Source organism: Andrographis paniculata, unplaced genomic scaffold (genome assembly GCF_009805555.1).
Source record: "Andrographis paniculata isolate CXL003 unplaced genomic scaffold, ASM980555v1 Contig69END, whole genome shotgun sequence".
Taxonomy (NCBI): Eukaryota; Viridiplantae; Streptophyta; class Magnoliopsida; order Lamiales; family Acanthaceae; genus Andrographis; species Andrographis paniculata.
This window is the reverse complement of record NW_026137605.1, coordinates 1,529,818-1,551,386: the sequence shown is the minus strand read 5'-3', so window position 1 is coordinate 1,551,386 and position 21,569 is coordinate 1,529,818. Positions and strand designations below refer to the sequence as shown.

At 31.8% G+C, this 21,569-nt stretch overlaps 4 protein-coding genes across 6 annotated transcripts; 2 read left to right on the top strand and 2 right to left on the bottom strand.

Moving 5' to 3' along the window:
* The first annotated feature begins 733 nt into the window (after positions 1 to 733).
* LOC127263478 (uncharacterized) lies at positions 734 to 3,257 on the top strand. Of its 2 annotated transcripts, none has more exons than XM_051292519.1 (3): positions 734 to 1,257; positions 1,380 to 2,076; positions 2,160 to 3,257. In XM_051292519.1, exons 1-3 carry the CDS (start codon positions 935 to 937, stop codon positions 3,255 to 3,257), a joined length of 2,118 nt encoding a protein of 705 aa, XP_051148476.1. In that variant the 5' UTR covers positions 734 to 934. The 2 variants fall into 2 exon arrangements, with proteins under 2 accessions (XP_051148476.1, XP_051148475.1); XM_051292518.1 differs by having other exon boundaries at positions 1,365 to 2,076.
* LOC127263480 (uncharacterized) lies at positions 3,152 to 4,299 on the top strand. Its single transcript, XM_051292522.1, has 2 exons — positions 3,152 to 3,299; positions 3,482 to 4,299. Exons 1-2 carry the CDS (start codon positions 3,278 to 3,280, stop codon positions 4,201 to 4,203), a joined length of 744 nt encoding a protein of 247 aa, XP_051148479.1. The 5' UTR covers positions 3,152 to 3,277; the 3' UTR covers positions 4,204 to 4,299.
* A 372-nt stretch (positions 4,300 to 4,671) lies between these two features.
* LOC127263479 (protein EMSY-LIKE 3-like) lies at positions 4,672 to 9,307 on the bottom strand. 2 transcript variants are annotated; one of them, XM_051292521.1, is made up of 9 exons: positions 9,036 to 9,307; positions 8,059 to 8,231; positions 7,586 to 7,945; positions 7,313 to 7,465; positions 6,472 to 6,540; positions 5,364 to 5,564; positions 5,223 to 5,291; positions 5,095 to 5,152; positions 4,672 to 4,928 (listed from the first exon to the last, which is right to left on the bottom strand). In XM_051292521.1, exons 2-9 carry the CDS (start codon positions 8,155 to 8,157, stop codon positions 4,804 to 4,806), a joined length of 1,134 nt encoding a protein of 377 aa, XP_051148478.1. In that variant the 5' UTR covers positions 8,158 to 8,231; positions 9,036 to 9,307; the 3' UTR covers positions 4,672 to 4,803. The 2 variants fall into 2 exon arrangements, with proteins under 2 accessions (XP_051148478.1, XP_051148477.1); XM_051292520.1 differs by having other exon boundaries at positions 7,313 to 7,501; positions 9,036 to 9,306.
* Positions 9,308 to 13,370: 4,063 nt separating this feature from the next.
* LOC127263920 (uncharacterized) lies at positions 13,371 to 14,228 on the bottom strand. Its single transcript, XM_051293228.1, has one exon. It carries the CDS (start codon positions 14,131 to 14,133, stop codon positions 13,423 to 13,425), a length of 711 nt encoding a protein of 236 aa, XP_051149185.1. The 5' UTR covers positions 14,134 to 14,228; the 3' UTR covers positions 13,371 to 13,422.
* Between the last annotated feature and the right edge of the window lie 7,341 nt (positions 14,229 to 21,569).

The following is a 21,569-nucleotide window of genomic DNA, read 5'->3' as shown; positions in this document are numbered from 1 at the left end:
AGCAAAATAATAAAAAAAAATGGATAGATTGAATAGACAATAATATAAAATAAAAATGTTGTGGAAGAAACTAGAGAAAGGAAGTGTGTGTTCGGTTGTAAGATTCTTACTATTCATCCCATTTTTTTTCCCTAAAAATATCAAACCAAACACCTAATTTTTATTTTTTATATTATAGTAAAAATAAATTTTACATTTAAAATATCACATCAACATGTGTTTATATCACATCATACAACTATTCAGATTCAAAATTTTTACTATTCAAATCCCAATTCAAAATCCAAAGCCCAAACAACCACACCCGAAGAGAACATTGGGTTGAGGAAAAGAATTCATAACTCATAACTCATAACATAAGCAACATGTATAAATAGATGAGGGTGTGTTTGTTTGGGAATTAAATTTTGAGATGAGATTTGAATAGTAAAAATTTTGAATTTAAATAATTGTATGATGTGATATAAATAGGTGCTGATGCAATATTTTAAGTGTAAAATTGATTTTTAATATAATATAAAAAAATATGTTTAATTTAATATTTTTTAAAAAAATAAATTAATAGTATATTTAAAATCCAATCCCAAACAAACACGCTCTAAATAAATAAACAAAAGGGGCCTTTTAAAAAACCTTGGATTTAAAAATGTATAGGATTTCGAATTTTTTTTATTTTTTATTATTATTTTTTTTTAATTTAAAAAAAACATGTATACAAAGGAAAGGTATAGATGGATTATTTCATAAACCAAATACAAATCTCCTTCCTTATTTCCTGCTACCCGTCCGTCCGTCCCTCCTCCGTCGTCTCCGACGGCGACTGTCACGGCACCTCCGCCACCCACCCTTCATACCTACAGTACTCCTCCTTCCTCGCTCTACATAAACATATAATCATCTGCAGAACCTACTTCTCTACAGTTGGTTGTTTTCAATGACCAAACCGGACGGCATCCCCAAAGACACAGGCGCAGACGACAAAGACGCCTCCCCATGGGGCACCTGGGAGGACCTCCTCCTCGCCTTCGCCGTCAACCGCCACGGCCCCCACGCCTGGGACTCCATTGCCTCCGAGCTTCACAAACGGAATCTCTCCCTCACCCCCCATACTTGTAGCCTCAAGTACCTCGACCTCCAGCGCCGATTTCTCCACGATTCCAAACTCCCCCACGCTCACCCTCTTTTTCTCGACCACCTCCGCAAATTAAGAGTCGCCGAACTCCGCCGTGAACTCCAGCGTTACGACCTTAACATCGAGTAATTGATTCCATTTTTTACTATGTCCATAGGCATTTTTGTTCGGCTAGGGATCGCAACGGAGATGATAAATAGTTAAGGAATTAAATCCCAATTTTGTTGATTAGGTTTAGTCTGTACAGGTCGTTGGAGCTGAAGATGAGAAGAATGGAAGAGGAGCGGGAGAGAAGCTTGAGGGGAGAGACATACGAGGCAGATCTAAAGGACGGCGAAGGGGAAACGGATGCCGATCCGGTTTCCGCCGCGCCGGCGGAAGACGGAGATCCGATCGCCGGCGAGGGAATCGAAAAGGATCAACTGTCGGTGAACGAATCGAACTCTACAGATCCGGAGTCAGAGAAGTTGAGAGCCACCGAGAAAGAATCGGAACCGGAACGGACGGCCGGAGAAGACGCCGGAGAAGATAAAACCGGGCGAACGAGCGAGGTGAAGTCCGAACCGGACCGGAAACCGGTTCGAGAAGACTCCTGCAACGGGAGCTCGAATAGCATAGAGAAGTCGGACCGCCGTAAAGCCGAAGCCGAGCCGAGCAGAGGGGAGGCCGGCGGGCCGGTTGAGTCGGAGGCGGAGGGCGGAGGCGGAGAGGCCATGAAAGAGAACTCGGACGTGCAGAGCTCGGCGAGCAGATCGAGGAAGGAGGTCGAGGAAGGGGAAGAGGGGAGTGATAAGGTGCGGCGCGGGTGCACCAGTGGCGATGATCAATCTCGATCTCGAGCCGCAAAAGATTCGCCGATTGAATCACAGCCGTTGATTGGGTTTCTGCAGGCCATACGGGCGCACAAATTCGGCTCTGTTTTTGAGCGGCGCCTTCGCAGCCAGGTCAGCTCAAAACTGTATTTTGATCATTATTTATTTATAATAATAACAACAATGATGATGGTGATGATGATAATGTGGTGCAGGAAAGCTCCAAATATCAGAAGTTGATTCTGCAGCACAGAGATCTTGGAATGATTGAAGCAAGGCTGAAGGAGGGGTTATATTCAGATTCGGTCAAGTTCTTCCGGGATCTTTTGTTACTAGTGAATAATGCTCTTGTATTCTTCAGCAAGAATTCTGCAGAGGCCAGTGCTGCCTCTGAGATCAGATGGCTCATATCCAAAGAGATTTCTGAATCACGTAAACAACATGCCAAATCAGAGTCCTCATCTTGGAAACATGTTTCGTTGCAATCTCTATCAACGGCATCTAAGAAAGAAGAAGAATTAGAAGAAGAACGTGAGCCGTCCCGCTCCTTAATGTTGCAGCCATTGATGGTGTCTCGCAAGCGCAGTTCAATTACAGCAAAAGCATCAGCATCAGCATCAGCATCAGCTGACAACAAAACAAAAGAGAAAGAATTGGGCGAGGAGGAGAAGGGTGAGAAGCTGCAAAACTCTCAGAGCACTGCAGAGGAGCCTAAGATCACCAAGAAGAGAACAAGAGATAGAATCTCTTCAGTTTCCGCGAGCGCAAAGAAAAAGGGCAAGAGCAGCCAGTCCAGCAAAAGTAGAGCGACGCAATCGGGTAAACAGTCCAGCAAAAGTAGAGCGACGCAATCGGGTAAACAGTCGTCTTCCCAGCAGCAGGAGGAAGAAGAAGAGGAGGCAGAGGCCCAGGCAAAGAAGAATCAGGCATCATCGGACTCGAAGAAACGCGGAGCAGCAAACTTCTTAAACAGAATGAAGCAAGGGTCTCCCTCCAACAACAACAACAGTGTGTTGTTAGATGCCCTAAAGAACATGCCATTGACAAGCGAAAGCAGCTGTGCTGCTGTCAAAGGATCAGGATCGAAACAAGAAGCCGAGAATGCGAAGAAAGGAGCAAGGAGAAGTAGAGGAGGAGAAACAAAGACAGGCCAGGACCAGGAAAAGGAAAATGGTAGCCCCGGAAAGAGGAATGTTGGTAGGCCGCCGAAACGAGCAGCCGGAAAACGGAGCCGGGAGGAGGCCACTCCTGAAACAGAAACCACTCCACCACCACCACAGCCTAAGAAAAGAGCAAGGAAGTTAAAGCTGTGATGATGTATCATCAGTAATAGATGGATGGAGGCAGTGATTCGGGTAGGTTAAACTTATTCTAGTTATTAAGTATGTATGTATTGCTTTACCTACCAGTCTAGTATTATTATCGTCATCTTACCTATAAAGAAAGGCTGTATAGGCTGGGCCATTCTTTCATCCATCCATAACCCCACTTTCCAACCAACAACCAACCTCCCTTACCTCAATTCAATTCAATTCAGCCGTCAATATTCAAAGCAGAGGAGAGGGAGGAATGGATCCGGATCTGAGCAGCAGGAGAGAAAGTTGTATAATCGAGACGGCGTCCGGCGTGAGCCTGGACGCCCGAGTGTACAGAGGTAAAGGATCGGAGGTGGCGGTGGTTCTGGTGCACCCGTACTCAGTGCTGGGGGGTTTCCAGGGCCTGATGAAGGGGATAGCCATGGGGCTAGCAGCAAGAGGGTTTACCTCTCTCACCTTCAACATGCGCGGAGTCGGGAACTCCACCGGCCGCTCGTCTCTCACCGGCTCCTCCGAGGTTGAAGATGTTGTAGCCGTCTGCCAATGGGCCTCCCGCCATCTCCCCACCTCTCGGATTCTCCTAGTCGGATCTTCTGCAGGTGCGGCCATAGCAGGGTCGGCGGTGGATGAGGTGGAGGAAGTGGTGGGGTATGTCGGGATCGGGTACCCGTTTGGGTGGACAGCGTCGATACTGCTGGGGAGGCACCAGAAGGGCATCCTACAGTCCCGAAAGCCGAAGCTGTTTGTCATGGGGACCAGGGATGGGTTCACCAGTGTCTCCCAGCTTCACAATAAGCTACTCGACACTTGGAATAGTCAGACCCACCTCGTCGACGGCGTCAGCCATTTTCAGATGGAAGGCCCTGCCTTTGATGCCCAAATGGTTGATCTCATTTCTCAATTCATCCACAACCACTTCATCACCACTCCTACTTGTGCTTGATACGCTGCTCTCAGTTTCTTTCTTTCTTTTTCTCTGCAGCTGCAGCAGCGTTGTAATTTTATGATATGTATGTTTCATTTGACATGCTTCAACCAAGACACTTGCAGCTATATTCATTACATTACATACATGTAAACAATTCTTACTTGTTTAAATTGAATTAAACGAAACAAACCTGGTGATGCTGTACATTCCCTTATAGCTACACACTCTCCTTCCATCTCTTTTGTAAAGAACTCGGGATCGGGAAAAACAGCAATGCCATGACAATATTGAACAACAAAAAAACAACACAACTGCTGCATCATCCCTACCTACCCTATATATGGGAAGAATAAGAATAATATCTGCTACAAGAATTTCTCAATAACATACAAAAGGTAACACAGAACATGATGGTGACAAATCTGTATCAGCATCTGCATTTTTATGCAAGTAATATCATGACAATCAACAGACGGCATTACCTTCGGCAACATACAACAAATATAAATTTTCCATCAGATAGTAATACCTGAGAGATCTTTACACAGTTTCTTTGAAAGGGTTGGGTTGGATTCCAAAGTTATAGACAATTAGACTATCCTCCAAGAACTATTCTCAACTTTCCCCCAATTCATAACTGTTAGCCCTACCTGCAGTCTCAAGCTCATGCCCTGGTCCATGAAGAACAACATCGGTATTTTGTTGCCTGCCACGTTGGGGTCCAGAAGGATGCTCATCATCTGATGAAGAAAACATTGAAACAGATGATAGCATAAGTTTGAATCACCAAGCTAGAGTTCTTGCATGTATTATATATAAAGAAGGGTTTGAATTCCACCCGAGTGAAAATTGTAACAACAATACTGTAGAATCAAATGACGTTGAATTTTAAAACATCTCTATTACCGCTATCACATGCAGCAGCAAGTTTTTCAATCACTTGAACCAATGTTTGTTCGTGCTCCTGCATTAGTAGGTATATTTAGTGCAAAATAATACAAGTCATTAAGTAGCACAAATATATGCAATGTAACCTTTAGCATTTTCTTAGCCTTGTCAATCTCTGATCTATCAGGTTGATTGGCATCAAGTATTTTCTCCACCTAACATAGCAAGGAAATTAATTAGTCCACTTGCAAAAGCCATTACACTCCTAAAACTCAACGTACACAAACCTTCTTAATCAAGGTGTCAGTATGCAATATTTCAATCTCCTCAGAATCCTCCAACACAATTCCATTTCTAGAAGGCTGGACTTCAATTGAAGTTTGATTTATGGAGGAAACTCTCCCTCGTCCAGAGCTTGGTGCACTTGGCTCAACAAGACGAGACGTAACAGGATCGTTGCCAACCCACCTAATATCCTCTGGAGGAATCTACATCAACATAACAAAGTTTGGTGACTTGCAAAGAAGAAACCAAATTAACTGAGTGAGATGATATTGAAAAAATAGCTGTAAACTGCATCTAGCAAATTGTTAAGTCTTTATGAAGAAACATAACATTGGGCACATCACTCATCTTAAAGAAGCAAGAGGCAAATTTATATAAATACAAATTTGAACACTATTATGATGAAAATAAAATAAAATTACAAATTTCTTCATCAAATAAAACAAGCCCATATAATATTAACTCATCGGAAGGTAAAGAAGAAAAAACATTAAAAAGTGGAAACTAAAAACCTATAAATAAACAATAAGAGAAACTAACTGAAGTGAAGAAAGGTGCATAGGGCAAAGATTTTGGGTTAATTCTTGCAGATGTTGCTGGCAGTGATCAAGGTGTCAAGTTGGTGGTGTGGTGCATGCACACCAACGCATTTAGAACCCAAGTGCAAAAACGGCATGGGATAACATCTTAGTGCCTGAGCCATAGCCCATGCCATGCACAACTGTAATGCAGAGTTTGATTTTTGCAGCAGCAGAAATTGCAAACATAAATCCATCAAATATAAGCATCAACAGCTTTGGTTTATTTCACAAAAACAGCTACAACCAAAGTTGCAAATGTCTTAGCCTCATAACAACCCGGTGAGCATTACTATTGGTCTAAATCAGGTGCCAGGCAAGTGGTTGAATGGCATATAGATAAATTAATCTCAAAGGACAAAGCATCTTTGATTTTTACTGAATCCGTAAAGTGTGCAAAATATTAAAACACATGGTCAATCTAATAAGTTTTTCAGACATCTAACTTTGACCTTATAATGCATTCAAGTGTGCAGCACAAAAAATAACTATCTCAATAACAATATGCAATGAGTAGGAATCAAAATGCTACCTCTTTGATGTTAACCCATTCCATGGTTGCATTAGGGGTGTTACCATCATATTCCAATAAATGGAGTCCCTAAAATATGAGAACAAGAAGCAAAACATAGAATGAGTTTGAACGTTTACTACATTCATCATACAAGTGAGTAACCCCATTAAATCTTAAATGAGACAAAAAGAACTCCAGATATATGCCATAAACACTTAAACATCTAAGTCAATTATAAAAATGGTAGGAACCATGAGAGTGTTCTTTGCTTCTCATATGTGTGTGCAGGTGAAAATTAAAGTGGTCAATAAATACATTACAGAATTGTATTTCAAAGTCTTTCACTAGGGAAACATGAAATAGCCACCATACACGATCATCTTTGACTTACTATCGCTAGTAAAGTAGATATTATGACTAATAATTCAAGATATATCATTCCATTTCTAGGAGAAAAAATTAGTTTCTTTTCATAAATCAAGGCATTGCCCAAATGAAAGCCAACTGAAACATAGCAAATACAATCATAGATTAAAAAAGTGACAGGAGATATACATATTATATGTATGTATCTATATGGAGGTATGGAATGAAGTCAGTTTCGCTCTTCATATTAACTGCAGCAAGCAAACGGAGACCATTAACTACTATGGAACCCAAACATCAAGGTACTCAAGGTTTTAATATTTAAATCACCTAATTTCTAGTGTATAGATTTGCAAGAAGTTTTCCATACTTCTCACTTGCACCCCTATGCTTCATACATGCTCACAAGTTAAAACAGAATTACTACCAAGAAAAAACTTCAGAAATTTTAAACCACCCAACAAATAAGTTAAAAGGAAGGAGAAGAACATACATCGACAGGATTGTATTCATTTATGACAGCCTCATAGAAATTATTGTCAGCAGGCCACCTTATCATCACTCTTCGACCAACTAATGAGTCATGTAAGTTATCAGGAGTATCACTCATGGGGGCGCCAGAAGAGAGACGACCAGTGAACGGATACTGCATAGGTTTAGCTGGTGTTAAAGCAGGCAGACCCTACGAAACAACCAAAATACACATATATTAACCCACAATCGATGAACTATCTCAAAACATTCCAAGAAATTAACTTGAACATACAGTGTTAGGCCTTCGCCCACCAAGCCCTGAAGTAGGCCCCCATTTCACGTTTGAAGACACTGGCTGTGTAGAACCTGCCACTGACTGAGGGTGTAGAGATTGAGAATTAGTGCCATACGGAGTTGTTGAAAAGGACACCTTCTGTCTCTTACGCGATGCAGAGACTGTAGGACTCGGTAACTGATTGCTGTTGACATGTGGGGCAACACTTGTCGCAACATTTCTAATTCCACCTGCTTCTCTCCATTCTCGAATCCTGCGTATAAGGTCATCGGCATTGACTTCAGTAAGAAGCTCTCGGTGCTCATCATCTGAGACTCTTAGTTCCTTCCTCAGTTCAGTGATTAGTCCTTCTTTTTCCTAGTTAACACATCATTAAGGTCATAAACAAGTCAGAAACACTCAGTTTCTTCAAACACCAGAAACTAGAAATTTTCTGCGAAAAAGAAAACAAAAAGGAAAACACAATATACCCATGTCAGTGCATCAGATTGTGCTTTGAAAGCACGAAGAACTGCACCATACGCTATCTGTTCAAGGTTGTGGATTTCAGACTCCATGTCGATTTCCATCCTTTGATACAGGGATGACACTCAAAACTGCGAGCTCTTCAACTAGAACTTGATTATCTAGTGGCTGGAAATTACTGCGATCAGCACGTGCTCTTTATCAATTGACAGATATAGTAGCCAATATATTAGGAAGAAAATACTACTGGACAAATGCATTTAACGGCGAAATTCGGAAGATAAAAAGACAGCTAAACGACAAAATATTAAACGAAAATATCCCCCCACTTAAAAATTTCACATTTGGAAGCTTCTTGATAAACTAAAAACTGCTTTGCCATTCCCAAATGGCATTCAAATAGCATAATAACAGAAAATGATGTTTTAACAACAATCAGAACTTTCCACATAAATTAATGCCTAAATCATACAGAAAAAATTGATAAAAGTTCATGGTGTTTGGGAAGAATCGGCATGTAGGCCTATATCCTGGTCTATCCTCAATCTCATCACCTGAAATCCAACCCAGGAAATTTACAAGTAGAATTTGACAGAATTTTTTAAAATTGGATGCAGCATAGCTGAATTCTCTTTAGCAAAAACAATTTCATCAGCAACTAATCAGGTCATATTTATCTTATGCTCACAAACCCTAGCCTTAGGCATCACCCCCCAAGTTCCTGACCGCGCCGTAAAACTATTGATGAAACAATCAATTGTGCCTAAATTTCATGTAAACCACAACGAAAACAGCCTCCACGAAACCAAAATTTTACCTAAGATCTGATTTACCCCCAAAAAATAAAAGACCTGGACACGCCCACAAAGCCAAGAACTTTAAAAATGAAAAGCAGTACAAGGCAGAATTTAATGTGAGGAACAACGTAAGCATGCTTTGCTCCATAAAAAGATTAATCTGAAACAAACAGAAATTCACTAACCGGGTGTGGAGGATAATTCCGAATTTTGTAGAAAGACAGGTGCCAGAAATGCAGGAGCAATGCGTTGAGAGATTGTGCTAAGAAATGTTCCGAGATGGCGGAGAATCCAGAGCGGGTAGAGGATTTAGAAGACGAAGGAAGAGCAAGGAGGGTGAATTTATAGCTGAAGAAGATGCGGGAACGCGGTGCCCGTGAGACAGCTCCTATCTTCCTCCCTTCGCCGGCAACAGGGAAATCTTCGAAATTGGGCCGGTTCGGCCGAGTGCGGATGGCCCGCCGCCTTAATATATGATTTTATTTTATTTTTTATTTTTTATTGAATATTGATTGCTTTGGTTATTTGTGTAATAATATGTCCTTTAGATAGGAGAAATACGAAAGGGTATAATTAATAAACAGTATTTTATAATAAAAATAAATTTAGATTAAAATAATTTATTTGTTTAATTAAAATTAGAAAAATTATAAATTTAAAATGTTATTTAAATATATAATTATTTTTTGAAAAAAAAGGAGGTTAGTCAGAAATAAATAAAAAAATAGACACGATAATTGAGACGTATAGAGTAATATATAATTTTATTATAATATTTTTAACAAATAATTAATTAATTATGATCCTTTATTAATCAACCACTTTTTTATTATTCATAAATTGAAAATATCATTTTTACTATTTTTTGTTTCATATTTTAAAATATTTATTTTTTATTTTAGTAAACTTTTACTATTTTTTTATCTAAAGTACAAAAATATTATTATACATATAATTATTTTATTAATAAAATTAAAAATACTATTTTTACTATTTTTTTTTTGTCAATGCACACTTTCACTAATTAATACAATACTAGTATTATTTTTTTAATCTATTACAAAATTCTAAAAAAGTCTTTTCGAGTGGGACATATAGAGTATTTTTTTATATTTAATCAAACTTATATAATTTTATCAAATTAAAGAAGTATTAAAATTGAAATTTCAATTTTTTTATTTAAATAATTCTTTTATATTTGACAATTTTATATAATTTTATTTAAGAATATAAAATTTTAAAATAATGCTTAATACTTCAGATATAAAATAAAATAAAAAATTAGAATATTATAAAAGTTATTAAAATTTGATAAAAAAAAATAAAAAAATATACTATATTTGGAATATAGCACTAAGCTTATTATTATTTATTAAAATATAATAATAAAATTACAAACGTATAAAGAGTTTACTGTTTTATTATAAACAAACTATATATATTTAATTGAAAAAAAAAATAGTGAAATAATTTTAGAAATATTGATTTTTTTTTAAAATATAAAGTATATGAATTTGTATAATAATATAGAAATAATGAGGATGTACATATATTAATTTTTTTTAAAAAAAGTATGTTGAAAATCATTTGGTGAAGAAACAAAAGATGGTAGTATTTAATTTGATTTATATTTTTTTATAATTTAAATAATAAAAAAAGAAAAAATTATTTTTAGTTTCAATATAATCAAAATATATTAATTTTATTCTTAATATAAAAATCTTATTAATTTTGGTCTCAATATAACTAAAACTCATCCTTTTTGGTCAAAATATAAAATTTTTATCAATTTTAGTCTCAATATAACAAAAACTCATTGTTCCAATATAATCAAACCTTATCTCTTTTTTTTGTCCCAATATAATCAAACATTATCTTTTGTGGTCTCACACCGTCAACAAACCGACGGAAAATGCTGACGTGAAAAGAAATCAAACCTTATATTTATATTTGAAGAAATTGTATAATATTGCAGCATTTTCCGTCGATGACAAAGAAAAGATAAAATTTGATTATATTGAAACAAAAAATAATGAATTTTGATTATATTATAATTAAAATTGATAAAAATATTATATTTGGAGAAAAATAATTTTTTCCCTAATAAAAAATTATAGAGAGTATCGTAGAAGAAGCAGTGGGGTTTTGAATTATAAATTTACGATTTCTGCTAGTTAGGTCACACAATGTAGTAATATTTTTTTTCTTTAACTAACTGCATAAACATTTTGCCGAATTTAATAAACTTGTCATGGCCTTGGCGGTGGTAATAGGTCGGATTTAGCCGGACTCATGATCCGACCCAAATACACATGAATAACCTGAGAATTGAATCGGACACGGCTATACCCGGATCCAATTATACCGTACCCGACTCAAACTATACGTGACAGTACCCAAAAAAACTTTAGAATTATTAAATTTTAATTTAAAATTGAACCCGATTTTGGACTTCAAATGTATTAAAATTATTAGAAATTATTATTTTATATACATATGTGATATATTATTAATATATTAATTGAGTTCGGTTAGGATCTATCTTTAGATCCGGACCTGATCCACCCGATAAAAATATACTCTCTCCGTCCCACATAATTTATCTCTATTTTCGTCCGTCCACATAACTTGTCCTTTCTATTTTTGGAAATATAATTATGCATTTTAATCGCATTTCAAATTTTAAATTTTATAATTTTTTAAATTTTGATTAAACTATTTACTTATCTTAATTTTAATCTTAATCTATAATTATTTTTACTCAATAATACTTCCTCCGTCCCATGTATGATGGGCCTATTACCGTAGATACCAGAATTTAGGTAAAATGTGATTAGTAAGTAATTAAGAAGTGTACTAGTAAAAATAATTATTGTATAATAAAAATAATTGTAAATTAAGATTAAGATAACTAAATAGTTTAATTAAGATTAAAAAAATTATAAAATTTAAAATTTAAAATTTAAAATGAGATTAAAGTGTATAATTATATTTCTAAAAAATGAATGGACAAATTATGTGGGACAGACAAAAATAGAAAATAAGGAAAAATTATGTGGGACGGAGGGAGTAATTATTTTTACTAATACATTTCTTAAATTACTTACTAATTATATTTTACCTAAATTATCGTGTCTACGGTAATACACCCATATTACATGGGATGGAGAGAGTACAATATCCGATTCATATCCCATTCAATATTTAAATAATTGGACTCGATTCCATAGATACCAAAAACATTTAGGGTGTGTTTGTTCGGGGGATTGGATTTTGAATTGAGATTTGAATAGTAAAAATTTTGAATTTGAATAGTTGTATGATGTGATATAAATAGGTGTTGATGTGATGTTTTGAATGTAAAATTAATTTTTAGTATAATATAAAAAATAAAAAATATGTGTTTGACTCGATGTTTTGGGGAAATAATGGAATGAATAGTAAAAATTAAATCTAATCCCCAAACAAACACACCCTTAATTAATAAATTAATTAAAAAGAGAATCCAATGGTTTGTTTGGACTTTTAGGCTTCGGTAGATAATAAAGCCCAATTACGCCTTTGTAAAGCCCAGCCCAATTAAAACTTTGTGCTCATTTTGATCAACTTTTCCATTATAAATCGCTGCTTTGGTTACCTATATATATATATTGAAAAGTATTAACATTATTGATTAATTTTTCTAAAAATTATTATATGCAATGCTAATTTATTACACATATAGGGAAATAAATGTGTAGTTTAATGGCAAAGCTCTCAACCAAATGTAATATACTCAACTCTTTTTCTGAAATTCTCAAAAAAAAAAAAAAAAAAAAAAAAAAAACTAAACCAAAACTCTTAAGTAAATAGAGTTAATATTTTTTCTTTAACAAAATAAAAAAACACTTTGCTTAATAATATTTAGATAAATAGTACGATTACTAAAAAAAAATAGAAATTGATACTTCGTTACGGACCAATCAAAATAGAAAAACGGGTAAATGATTCCAGCAGGAAAATGAATTAATACTCCCTCTGTCCCAATTGGATGTCTGGGTCACTGTAAACACGAGAATTTAAGATAAGTATAATTAGTAGATAATTAAGAATGTATTAGTGAAAATAATTATACTATAATATAAATAATTATATATTAAGGTTAAGATAACTGATTAGTTTAATTAAAATTAAATAGTTTAATTAAAATTAAAAAAAATAAATTAAAAAATTTAAAATAAAATTAAATTGTATAATCATTTTCCAAAAAAAAAAATGATATGAATGTGGGAAAAAAGAAAAAGAAAAAGGCTTCTTTATATTTGAATATATGAATTTGAATTTGATTTTGATTCTGATTCGATTTGAATTGAATTGAATTGCACAAATCCCACAAAACACACTTTGAACCAAAACCAAGAAGACAGGATAAAAAAGCAAAAGAGAAAACCCACCCCACCTGCTGCTATGGTGGCTCAAAATTCAAAATCGAAGAAAAAGATTGAAGAAGAAGAAGAAGTAATTGCAGTAGAATTAATTAATTAATTAATTAATTAATTAATGATCGATCATATGTGAATGTGAGTGATACAGTTAATTAATTAGATGATCGACGGACGACTCTAGAAACCTCCTGTAAGACTCTTGTTTCTCCAACCTAAACTTCTCATGGCAATTGGCAATGAACAAATCTGCAAGCTTATCAATCTCATGATCATTACAGCACTCAGTCTCATCATCTACTTCATCATCATCCTTGTTCTTGTTGTTATTCTTATTCTCCTCCAGCCATTCCAGGTACCTTGACAGTGACAGTGCCAGCTCATCATCTTCATCACCATGGTTGTCGTCGATCTTCACAACATTGTCCTCAGCAAGTCCAAGAGGCATGACATGAGAATTGGATGAGTTGCACCAGTTGTAGTGCAGCCTGAAAGATCCAAAAAAGGCGACTTTCTTGGGGTTGTTCTTCTTCTCCTTCTTCTGCTTGGTATGGCTGATAATTTTCATCGTCTTCATTATGATCATCCTTAACCTCAGCTTCCGGAAGATGAGTTGCAATTTGGGGAAGTAATGCGCAGTGTCGTCTCTCATACTTACCAGTAGCTTCAGGAGAAGCGATTTGGCGGGGCGAACAAGACGACTTATGCTCGGGAATACTAGTAGGGTTTTCAGCGATCTTGAACCTGCAAAACCCGAACCGGAGTAGAAGGAAGAGGAGGAAGAGAAAGTGGTCGTAATTGTTGGATGGATTTGGAGATGGAGTCGCCCTTTCGTCATCAGCTCGCCTGTAGGGCGACCCATCTGATCAATTATTGATGATTCAAATCTTATATATATATGTATGTATATGTATATATGTGGAGTGGAATGGAATGGAGAACACACTAACTACATGAATGATATTTGCTCCCAAAATGGGACTGCTTAATGTGTGATTTCAATAAAGTGGCAACTAATATATATATATATGTATATACATATATATATATATATAAAACTCTCTCTCTCTCTCTCTGTGACTTTTTCTTTCTTTCTGTTCTTGTATTACCAGCTACATGATCTATGGCCAGGTCACCCTCTGGATCCCGCTATGGATCTTTGAATTTGAAATTGAGGTAATTTAGTAATTCGATGAGTGGAAGAATTAATGAGATGATCGAATCAGGTTATAGAGAGAGAGAGAGAGAGAGAGAGAGAGAGAGAGAGAGAGAGAGAGAGAGAGAGAGAGAGAGAGAGAGAGAGAGATGACAAAACAAAATATTCGATAATGGATCTCGATTGGGTATATATATATGTATATGATGGAGGTGTGAATTAAGATCTGAGAGAATCTCGTTTGTTCATGTCGTCGTCTTTCGGATTTGCTTTAACAAAACCCCAATTATGGGAGGGAGAGGGACACATTATTGTCATTGACGTAAGAAAATCATCTATACATATGTATATATATATATATATAATTTTCAATCATTATTTATTAACATAATGCTATTTAGGGGTGGACAAAAAAATCGAACCGAACACTGGAACTATTGAACCGAATCGAATTTTTGATTAACCGAGCAAATTCGGTTCGAATACAAATACTGCATATTTGATATTTGTTCGATTTGGTTCAGTTTCGATTTTTGATATTTTTTCGGTTCAGTTAACCGAACCGAATATATTTATTTATTTATGTTATTATATTTTAAATTTTATATTAAAAATTATATTCGGTTCGATTTCGGTTCAGTTACGGTTCGGATATTTGAAATATTTGTAAATATTTTGATTTAATTAGAATTTAAATTATTTTTTAATATACATTATTTTTTAATTTCGGTTCGATTCGAATTATTTGCAAATATTGCAAATATTTTCGGTTAACCGAAAATTCGATTAACCGAAAATTCGATTAATGGTAATATATGTTATATATCTTTAATGGTTATGGAGACAATTTATATGTATAGAATATGTTGTATGAAAATATATCTATTGTAAAGATTAATGGTAATATATGTTATATTGATTATTGTCTTAGTTAATGTGTTATTTTTATATTATATTATTATAAATTTCATATTTTTACTTGATATTTCGTGTATTGCCTATCTATATTTCCTAAAAAACAAATTTTATCTCTTATTATATACATTTTGTATATATATATTATTTTATACATATACACGCGTGTATAAATACACATTGTGTGTATGGGACAGCGTGATGAGGTTTCGTCTATCCCGTCTGATTCAAAGGGTTGTTTGCCAGGTTGGATTAGAGTTGTTAGGGTTAGGGTTAGGGTTCTAATTAAGGGTGTGTTTGTTTGGAGGTTTAGATTTTGAGATAAAATTTGAATAGTAAAAATTTTGAATTTGAATAGTTGTATGATGTGATATATATAAATATTTATATAATATTTTGAATGTAAAATTAATTCTTAACATAATATAAAAAATAGATATTTAATTTAATATTTTTTTTTTTTAAAAAATGGATGAATAATATATTTAAAATTCAATTCCCGTACAAATACACCATTATATATAGATGACTTCATCATATCACATTATATCATCATATAGTACTCTATCATCTCACCAATCATTGATGCATACATGCATGCATTTCATTCAATTCTTTGTTGCATCATTGTGTCATTCTCAAGATTTTCATTGTCATTCCCAATTGTTTTGACATATTACTCCCTCATCTTTTAAAATTACTCTACCTTTCCTCTTTTTGTCGTCCTGCGAAATTAGTGTATTTTTTAATATAGTAATAATTAGTAAATACTAATTACAATTACAAATTTAATTATATTTTATTCAATTACTAATATCACAAATTTTTATTGTTTATTTTGTTGTAAATTTAAAAGTATGGCTAGAATTTTGAATAATAAAATTAATAAATATTCAATATGATATAAATAAGTGTTTATGTAATATCTAAATTTTTTAGTTAATTTTTAAAATAATATAAAAAATATTTGATTTGATATTTTATGATTGAAAATTAATTAATAATGAAATTTGATTTTTATATTTCACTAAAACAATTCATTTATCACTATTATTAAGAGTGAAAAATATCAATTTACTCAAATAATGTAAGTACCGTATAAAAAAAAATACTAAAGTGTCAAAATTATTGTATATCATAAATTTTTTATATGGTATGATACCATACCGAACATTTTCAGTACGACAATTGCATATACTTTTAGCATTGTTGATATAAAATATACCAAAAATATCAATACAGTTTGATATTTTAGTATTTGATATATCAATATGTATCAATAATTTAGTATATTGATTCTAAAATAATTAAGTTTCTAATATATTCTTAAAATTGTAAAATTATTTTTAATTTTTATATTTCAGCGTAAAATATTATATTTTGATACCATACATGTAATTCGATTAGAAATAACTCGATACTGTATTCAGATAATAACGAACTATATTGTATACCACAACGATTTTTTGGTATATTAAAAAAAATATTGATACCATAAAAGAAAAAAAAATTGATATACTGAAAAATTTGGCATTTTCGGTAGTTTTTAGTACATTTTGTGATATTTCTTTAATTCAGTATTTTTTCATCTATAAATTCGGTATATCAAATTATTGGTACAATATCTCATTACGATAAAAAAAAAACATACTAAAAATTTTAGTATATAATATCGAACTATCCCTACCAACAATCAAATTCGAAAAATTTGATGTTTTGTTTATATTAAAAATTTTACTACTTCTGTTAATTTTTTTTCTCTAATTGCATAATTTACAATCAATATAATAATACTTTCTTGAAATAAAACAATTTCAATAAATAAAACATTAAATTGAAATAAAATAAAATTTCAACTTTTATTTCAATATTTCATCAAATAAAAATAGTTATAATATCATTTTATTATATATATTACATTAACTAATCACACTAATTAACTGTATAAATTAATTTTTCTTAAACTCTGCGCAAAAAAGAAACGCGATTAATTTCGCGGGACGAAGAAAATATAATTTATATTGAAGTGTACTTATATATGTTAGTTTTTAAAACAATACAAAAAAATAAAATTAATTTCGCGGGACGGAGCAAAAATTATTGTAAGCAAAATAATAGTTGTGTGCATATACTTCGAAGAAAAAGAATGGAGAAAATGAGTTATAAGCAACATTAAAGAAAATACTGGAAAAAATATGATCATCATGTATAATTTTGGGAATGAAAGGATGTGTTTATTTTGTGTTATAAGACTAAGGTAAATTGAATTTTTTATCATGTCTCAAACTACTCGTAAATAATTATTATTTTTTTTTTTTTTGCAATTTTAAACATTTGGTGTCTGAGATTCCTACATCCATTAGGCTCGCCGGAGGACACGTGTCCGTTAAGTCAACGACACTTGGGGCCTTGTGAATTTTTATTTTTATAAAAAATTTTAAATTTTCATTTTTTCTAAAAAAAATAATTTCTACAAAAAGACAAAATAAATAAATATATTTTTAAAAAATCCACATATCCGTCAAATATTGCTGACATAGTGAATACTTGTTCTCCAGCGAGCCACACGAGTGCTATGTAGGTATATCCGGCGCCAGAGGACTAACAATACGAAAAATTTTTACTTACGGGATTAATTTGCGACATCATGCAATTACGAAATTAAAATGATAAAATGTATCCAATTAATGGACTCAAAAATCAGTTTATTCATAAGGTTATTATAAGACATAGAACTCCCTCCGTCCCACCTAGCGTATCCGGGTTATTGTGGATACGAAAATTTAAGATAAGTATAATAAATAGATAATTAAGAATATATTAATAAAAATAATTATCTTATAATATAAATAATTTTAGATTAAGATTAATATAATTAATTAGTTTAATTAAAATAAAAAAAATAGAAATTTTAAAATGAGATTAAGGTGTGTAATCATAATAATAATAAAAAAAAAAGACATAAAATATGAGGCGAATAGAAATGAGTGAATATAGTAGGTGAAACTGAAGAAATATTATATATACTTGTACGATAAAATAATTTAATATTTATTTTAATTAATTAATTTATAAAATTATTAATTGTATTAAATTAGATAATAATAAAAGAAAATATTTTTTTAACATTAATAATACCTTAAGTATTAATATCACCTATAGATAGGGGCGGCTCATAAAAGGTGAGCAATTTGTTCAAGGCCCTAATTAATAGAAAATCTTTATTTTAAATATTATCTATTATTATTATTATTAAATTTTAATTTTTTTTTTCTTTGTAATTATCCTATTTAATTTTAAAATTAAATTTTGATTTCTAATTCTATATATATATTTTTATTTCTTTCAAATCGTCTTCTTTAGCTTACATTCTATCGCATTGCCCCTGCAACTCGATCAAACCTGCCTCACATTTTCTCTTATATCTTTCACCCTAATTCAATCCTTCTTACTCTTAAAATTTTCAGACATACCGTATTTCATCTTTTTTTCTCAAATTGACATTGTCCGGTCACGTTCAACCTCTTGTCCAATCAATGCTAATAAGTAATATTATTAAAAATATATTTTAATTATGTATTTGTAGGGCCTATAACTTATTTTTGCTCGGGACCTAAAAAAAATCTGAGACGCCCTAGTTACAGAACTAAAATGATAGTATTTATTGATTGAACCTTTTCATTTACTTACTAATCTATGGTGAAATATATAAAAAACTATGTACGGGTGTTTTTTTTTTTTATTATTATTATTATTATTATTTATTATTTTCATTAAATTCTCAAATTTTATTATTTAAATTATGTTTTTTTTTATAAAAAAATATTTTTTTATTATAAAAATATTATTTTAATATCAAATTTAAACTAAAAATTTTCAAATCAAATAAAAGGAGACACTTATTTTCATATATATATATATTATTCATTAGATCGAATCATAAGTTGGTTTGTTACACTTGTATGAATTAATAAATTATGTTGAAAAAATGAATTTGGAGCAAATTAAGATTTGTCATCGAGTACATGTCAAAATACAACACACAATAATATTAGTATTATTAATATGTACTAGTATATAAATTAAGAAACCTTGTACGGACAACAATATATCCTTTTCAATTTCATTGACAAATTATTAATTATAATAACCTTAGCTAATCAAATTATATGTCTTTTGAGTATTCTAAGGGTCACACTATTTAGCTGGCTTTGGTTGATGGCTATCCATCTCTCTGTTTCACTCTTTTTTTAAAAAAAAAAATAAAATTATCACAGCCGCTTTGGAAAGTCACACTAGGTAAATCATATATAACAAGTGACGTGAGGCGTTGGAGGTATGAACTCATGACCTCACGGTCACAAGTCCAACTCCTGTACCACAAGCTCATTCATTCTTAATTTCATACATCATGTCTTGAATCTATCTATCAATAATACACGTTTCGGTTTCGTGCCGTAGAGTCTTCAAATAATTTATGTAAATAATACCAAAACTTATTCTATGGTCAATTTCAGATTTTGGTACGCTGATGTACAAGATATTGAAATGTGAATATTTTTTGATAGAGCTACGTATAAAGAATAATTGTTCATATTATGTAATTAATAAATAATTAAGAAATGTGATTAAAATAGATTATATTAATATTAAAAAAATGACAAATTATGTAAGACATACCGAAATAGAAAGAACGGAGAAATCATGTGGGACGAATGAAGTATATTATAAGTACTAAAGTATGTTTATAGCTTGTGAAAATTTTCTTTCTACCTTAATACTCGCCTCCCGTATATATATATATATATTTATTATCCGTTAAATTTAAATATAATTTATTAATAATAAATAATTTTATACATTTCAATTTGTCATTATCTTTTCCACTTATCCTATTATATTATTAACACTTAATAAATTTTCTATAATATCATCTTTTTTTTTTTTTTTTTTTTTTTTTTTTTTTTTACATATTTTCACATTTAAATTGAAATTAAATTACTATTATTTTTTAGTCTTCGTTTTCGGATATTGTGGCGTATAGTTAGTACAGAGTAATTGATTATTTTTTTCCTCTCAATTCAAAGTATATTTATTACTCCCTTCATCTCACATACTATATCCATGTTGCCGTTTTTATCCGTCCCACATGCCATGTCACTTTATTTTTTTTTAAAAAAATGATTACACACTTTAATCTCATTTAAAATTTTTTAATTTTTTTTTTTAATTTTAATTAAACTAATTAGTTATCTTAATCTTAATTTATAATTATTTATATTATAGGATAATTATTTTCACTAATACATTCTTAACTATCCGTGTCTATAGTGTAGCAGATACGGTATGTGGGACAGATGCAATATTATTTTTGTTAGTCTCGCTTCAAAATATTGCTTTCATATTTTAGTAAAAGTAATCATATGTTAATATCAAAATATTCTTAATTTTTACTTAAATTACAAATATACCATTAAATCGATAAACAAAAAAAATCAAAAGTTTTACATATTTTTATTAATTATAAAATATTAATTTTATATATTTCTACTTATTAATAAAATATAACTACCTCCTTCCCGGATATTTTGTTCGATTCACTGTAAATACGAGAATTTAGGAGGAGTATAATTAACAAAAATAATTATCATATAATTATATATTAAAATTAAGATAATTGATTAGTATAATTAAAATTTAAAAATTATAAATTAAATTTTTTAAGATAAATTAAAATGTATAATTCTTTTCTAAAACAAATAAGTGAGACTAACCAAAATAAAATATAAACATGAGAAATGGAACGAAAGAAATATTATTTTTAAATTAAAAAAAAAAAAAAAGCCCAGATGAGCGTTAGGAGGAGGGAGTATTATATTGTTCCATGTCATTGGAAGATTAATTACTTTGGGTTCATTTATTGTCGTTTCTTGACTACTCTCCATTTGCTTCTGACGGCACATCGCCAAAGACAACTTACTAAAAGTTGCAAGAAGCCAAGAACTCTTCGTTATGCTCTCATCTGTCCCATAAAATTTGTCCTTATTTTCTATTTTCTTTCATTCACATAACTTGTCATTTTTATTTTTGGAAATATGCACTTTAATAGCATTTTAAATTTTATAATTTTTTAATTTTAATTAAACTATTTACTTATTTTTACTAATACATTTCTTAATTATTTATTAATTATACTTTACCTAAATTCTGGTGCGTAATTTATAATC